A 6,000-nucleotide genomic window follows, 5' to 3' on the forward strand; every position below is an offset into this window, starting at 1 on the left:
GACAGACATGTTGCACGATTCATTATATTACTTTATAATTCCAAAAAGATAGTGCTATATGTTGAGTATTGTTTTGTGTATTTTACAAAGAAACAGATCCAGTGTAGTAAATATATTTCTTAAAAACACCAAAGGAATATGTGGTCTTTCCCATATTATTCCCCCTAAACCGAGAAGAAATCAGAAGTACGGAGAGAGATCATGAGACTGAGGTCACACAGCTACCTATTAGTAGAGTTTGAATCTGAAACCACTACAGATAAAGCCTATAACTCATTTTCTGAAGTAGCAATGTCATGCTGATACTTTGGTCAAATGGTATTTATCAACTACCTGAAGAATGTGTCTTTGTAATGGAGCATGTGAAAATTCTGGGGCTTAATAGCAACAGAGAAGGAAAAGTTAGGAATTTCAGACATATTTTAAATTTCCCCTTCTCATGTTGAGAAGCTAGAGTTTTACCTAGAAGAAAGTGGTGATATAAAGTGCTGAGGAACTACTTAGAAAATTAGGGTGCTTAGTAGAATGGTACAGTGAGGGATGAAGATGAAAGGAAGAAAAAGAAACAAATACAAACAGTTATTAGAAAAAACCCAAATGGAAAATAAAAGTGGAAGTGAAAGAAAAATAGGACATGTGAAGGGTTTTACAAGGATTTACAGGTTTGGAAAAAATGTTATATACTCTTTCAAGTCATAGTCACATAGAGATTAAATCTTTTATGAGTTAGGGATGTTATTTGGTCACAGAAACACAGAAGCATGATATCTTGCAATGTGTACTAGTCAAGGAATTTTGAGGCTATGATTCTAAATTTCACTATTCAAAAAGCATCGCCTATTTATACTGGGAAAGCAGGAAGACCTTAAACAAATTGAAAAAACTTCCTGCTGATGTCATGGAGGTAAACTTCATGTGGTTTAATCAAACTAAAAATGTCTTGAATGGATATTGGAGACATAGAAGGGGAGGAGGAAAGGGATGATAAGATTTAAAAAATCACCTATTGGGTACAGTGTGCACAGGTGGGAATGGTGGATGCACTTAATGCCTAGATTTTACCACCATGTAAATGCAACCATGTAACCCCAAACTATTTGTACCCCTTAGAGCAATTGAAATAAAGAAAAAGAAAATGTCTCGGTGCACCAATTCACAAAAAATGATATAGTAATAAAGGAAACATCCTCTTAGATGAGGACTCAATTAAAAAAAAGCTAAAAAAAGAGAGAAATTGCATCTGAAAGAGAAGTTATGATAGAAAAATGAGTTTATCCAAGAGGGTAAATTATAAACTATTATTTTTAGTATGACTCTTTAACTGGTGAGTGAGGTTTTTTGATGAAGAAAGAGTATAATTTATTGAGTAAATCCCTACATTACAAATGTGTTGGGATAGAAATATCTTTTGACAAAAATACAGTTATCTGGATATAAAAGCATATCAAGTGGGTCCTTTTGAGAGAATGAGAGAGGTTAGTTTTTTCCAGGATTGTAAGACAACTGCTACTGCATCTGGCCTAACACAAGTCAAGGATACTACATCCTAGCTGGGAGAATAATGACATCTGCCTTCAAATCTCTGTTGTTCTTTCATATTTCATTATTGTTTAACACTACAGTCTAATTTGAATTGAATCTATTCAATGATACGTAGATGTACTAATGATGAGAAATGTTCATGTACATTATCTAGGCAGGTGAAGAATGAGGTGGTTATCAGTGTCTGCCAATTTCTACTTGGAATTTCATCTGTCCATCTCCTGTGATCATACCTGTGATCTCAGGGTGCTTCAGCAAGAGCAAAAGTCCATATCTCAGGGTGAGGCTTGTTGAATCCATTCCTGCAGCAAAAATATCCCATATGGTTACGATCATGTTGTCCATGGTAAATGCTGACTTTTTATTGTGTTTTTCCTAGAAATGATATGTCAAATACTTGATAAATAAAAGGCTTTTCAGATAACAGAAAAATATTCAATATAACACTAGTACTTAGGAACTCAAGTCAGATATTAGAGTATCCTACAGCTGAAGGCCAAGTTACATAAATTGTTAGGAATTCTTTAAACAGTGAAATTATAAACAGAGCTGCACACCTGCAGGCCTTTCTGATTTCTCCCTTTCTCACCCTCTAGAGCCATTCAGTCTCTTTAATGTCTTTCGAACATAGTTTTTATTAAGACATCCCTGCTAATCATTGTCAATTCCAGTCTTTACTGTCTATTTGATTATGTCTAAATTTCTCACTCAAGCCTCCAGACCTACTCACCCAAAACTACATTGCTATTTCAAACCCCATCAGTCATTATTCCACCATTGTTTCTCAATTTCAATCAGGATAACCTCTTTGAAAATTCCACACTCTTGAGTACTACACTTATTATTCTGAGGACACATTTGACCCTCCCTGTTAATCTAAGCCAGAGTTTCCTTAAAACCTACCTCATCTATGAAGATTTGCTAGAATTATTCCAAAAATAAGTCTTTCTGGATTCCTATCCATCTATTTTTTCCTCATTTGTTACATCATCCATTCATGGAACTTATTTTACATAATGTGATATGTTCTTTGTATTTGTGTTCTGATCTTACCCCAAATAGAGAATCAGCTTTTACATGGTAAATATAAAACCTTCTAAGCCTTTTTTCCAGCCAGTGAGAATTTAGAAATATCACTTGGTTTGCACAAGCAATAGTTTGCATAAGGAATGGATACACCTTTAGGAAGGAGCATTTGTTTTAATATCCCAGTTTCCCCAGGAATACCGAAGTGAATCTATCAGAAGTCACATCACCCACAAAGATAAGTAGCAAATCAGGGTCACATTATACCTTTTCCATTTTAATTAGGAAGTAGTCAATAAAATCCCGAGGGTTATTGATGTCCAGAGATTCTTGATGTTCTTTTACTTTCTCCAAAATAAACTTCTTTTGGGCAGCGAGGTTTTTAAGTAACTTCTTGAGACTTCCTGGGAAATATTGTAAAAAGGGGAAAGTATTGCAGAGCTGAAAGAAGAAATAATCCTTCATTAATTTCCTCAGCAATCATTTACAGGCAAGATACATGTCAAATACTTCGTTACGTGCTGAGTAGATAACACGTTTCCTGAGCTGAAACACAATTGGAATGTAACAGATACCACCAATAAAGTTGCCAGAGTTGCAGATGGCACAGGTTATGAAGCAAGTTCAAAGCCACTCACATTCATTTGTAACCATCATTCTCGACAAACCAAGACACCAAACTAGTGATATCGGAGCTAGAAACCACTGCTCATACCAGACTACTCACCACACATTTCTCCAGGAATGCCTCAAAAAATTTATGAAGAGTCATAATCTTTTGCTGTAATAAAGAAGCACTACATCCGAAAGATTAAGGAAGTGCCCAAATCACTTCACTTATTTTTGTAGTATTTAAGTCTTTTCTAACCTCAGGAATGTGCAAATTTACCTGAGTCATCTGGTCCTTGTGTTCAGCTACTCAGCTTTAGACAGTATTTTAATATAATGTAATGCCCTTGGAATACAGCAAAGCAACTAATTCAGGCTGGTAGCTTGATACAAAATCAAGAAATTTAGATTTAGAACTCGCTCATTCATTATCTTGTCTTGGCTACTTTGACAGGACGCGCATTTGCTCTGGGTCACATTTTCCTTCTTCATAAAAATGAGTATCGTCCCTCTCTTCTCTAGAATTCTCCTCAGGTGGAACACGTCATGACCTTATGATCTATACAGAATTTTAGTTGTTAATGATTGTACAGTGTAGTGTATGAACAGTGTGCCATAGTAAGAAATGCATTTCAAATCGCTACCCGCATACTAATAGATAAAAAAAATCAGAAAACAGGTTTCTCAAAAAACTCCCACAAAATTTACTACCAATGAAACGCTCTGATATTACATTTTCTGCCTATTCTACTTTATTTTTAAAATTTTATTTCAACATATTAAATTGATTGGATAACTCATGAATGGGTTAAAATAATAGTTGGATAGGCATTTCTAGGTCATTTTATTTTATTTTTATTTTTCTATTTTTTATTTTTTTTTGAGTTGGAGCCTCACTCTGTCACCCAGACTGGAGTGCAGTGGCCACTCCCGGCCACCGCAGCCTCGACCTGCTGGGCTCTGGCGATCCTTCCGCCTCCGCCTTCCAAGTAGCTGGAACTACAGGCGTGCGCTACCACGTCTGGCTAATTTTTTTGATTTATTGTAGAGACGAGGTCTCACCAAGTTGCCCAGGCGGGTCTCAAACCCACGGGCTCAGAGAATCCTCTCACCTCAGCCTCCCAAGGTGCGGGATTACCGGCTGAGCCACCGAGCCCGGCTTCTAGGCCATTTTAAATACGTAAGAGGAATGAGGTAGGCATGAGCAAACGATAAACTAGAACGTTTTTATTCCAAAAGAACCTTGACGTTACCTGCAACCAGGGACCGCTTATAATGTCAAAGTTTTCATGAAAATGCTCAATCAAGCTATGAAATTTCTGATCACTGTAGTCAAAACGATCCTGGAAAATGATAGAGCAGATCACATTGCAGGGAACACAGGCCAGGAGAAAAGTGGGATCACACGGAGATCCTAAAATCAATAGAAGTGAGAAGTTAGCACACCGCCTTCATATAAATCTTAAATTGGCTGTTTAACATAACTGGGAAGGGTTGACTTTAAATATTTTTTTTTAAGAACAGATTCTACCTGGACATGCTATAAGCTCTACATGCATAAAATAAAATGTATTGGATTTCCCAAACAAAACTGTCTAATCCAGTCTGGTTTATTTTTTAATTTTGCCCCAAGAAGACTATTTGCATCATTTTCAATTTTTTTTATTTACAAGAAGGATTAAAAGTTAAAAAAGCAATTTTAAAATATCTTAAATATCAGGCATGACGGTTTCATGCCTGTATTCCCAGCTACTCAGGAGGCTAAAGTGAGAGGATCGCTTGAGTCTAGGAGTTCAGGTCCAGCTAGAGCGACACAACTCCATCCTGAATCAATCTCTCTCTCTCCCCACCCCCCTCACCCTCTCTCTCTCAAGGTATGGAATTTAGCTCTTAGTGTAGATGTTTTCTCATGATGTCCACAGAAAACTAAGCAACCTAATAAGAGAAGCAAAGAACTGAAGAAACTTGATTGGTATTTCACAAAACACGGTTGAAAAAATTGTATGCTTTTCTTGTAGAAGGGACAAGTCATGAGAGGAATTAGAGTTATTTTATTCAGATATTTTAAAAAATATGCTATAGTTTTGGAAAGAGGCTTCCTATATCTACTAAAGAGTGTGATTCCATTTTTTAATGTTTTACCTCTGGAAATTTCGAAGCCTCACTCCTACCTCTTCCCCTCCCACCCACATCTGCACAAGCTGATCAAGACGCCCAAGTGCTCCCTCCTTTGGCGCAAGGAGGAAATCTAAGCCACACAGGCCCTGGCTTGCACACAGGATCCTCATTCCTGCCCCTTCCCCTAAGCACCATAAAAACCTCATCCTGTTATCCTTTCCCTGCTCTCTTACACCAATTTTGAATGTGGTTGGGAACCACCCTGCTCCTCACTGAAACCGGCACGGAGTAATAAAACTGTTGTATCCTATTGGTGTGTATGTGTGGCATTGTTAATATAAACAACGGAACTAGATTTGAGGTGACAGGTAGGTCCCTCCTGCCTCTGTACAGTGATCTAAAAGTAGAAATTTCAAGGAAAACAGTTTCTGCTTAACCTGAGCAAGAAACTTTCAACAGTTAGAGTTTTCCAGTGATGAAATGGACTTCCCAAGAGTGTGAAATCCCCATAAATAGGTGTAACCAAGCAGAACCTATTAGATCATAGATTAAGAAGTAGAGAGAAGATCATAGTAACCATGAAAAAAATGAAATCAGTTAAAAATTTCATCTTGAAATGTAAATTAAGTGCATAAAATCATTTCCCAGATAATACATATCAAAACCAAATATTCTTTGCTTTACTAATTCTTTTTTTTTTTTTTT

At 36.7% G+C, this 6,000-nt stretch overlaps 1 protein-coding gene across 2 annotated transcripts in view; it reads right to left on the minus strand.

Annotated features, from left to right (window-relative positions):
* LOC103270233 (cytochrome P450 2C3-like) overlaps positions 1 to 6,000 on the minus strand; it is a 28,931-nt gene that overhangs the window by 17,106 nt on the left and 5,825 nt on the right. The window contains exons 4-6 of one of the 2 annotated variants that reach the window (XM_008067764.1): positions 4,431 to 4,591; positions 2,836 to 3,009; positions 1,776 to 1,917 (exon numbers count right to left, since the gene is read on the minus strand). In XM_008067764.1, the coding sequence (XP_008065955.1) occupies positions 1,776 to 1,917; positions 2,836 to 3,009; positions 4,431 to 4,591 (477 nt within the window). The remainder of the gene's footprint in view (positions 1 to 1,775; positions 1,918 to 2,835; positions 3,010 to 4,430; positions 4,592 to 6,000) is intronic. The other variant, XM_008067765.1, reaches the window with a different exon arrangement.

The sequence above is a fragment of the Carlito syrichta genome, unplaced genomic scaffold (assembly GCF_000164805.1).
Source record: "Carlito syrichta isolate Samal-C Ts95f unplaced genomic scaffold, Tarsius_syrichta-2.0.1 Scaffold309772, whole genome shotgun sequence".
In the NCBI taxonomy this organism is placed as follows: Eukaryota; Metazoa; Chordata; class Mammalia; order Primates; family Tarsiidae; genus Carlito; species Carlito syrichta.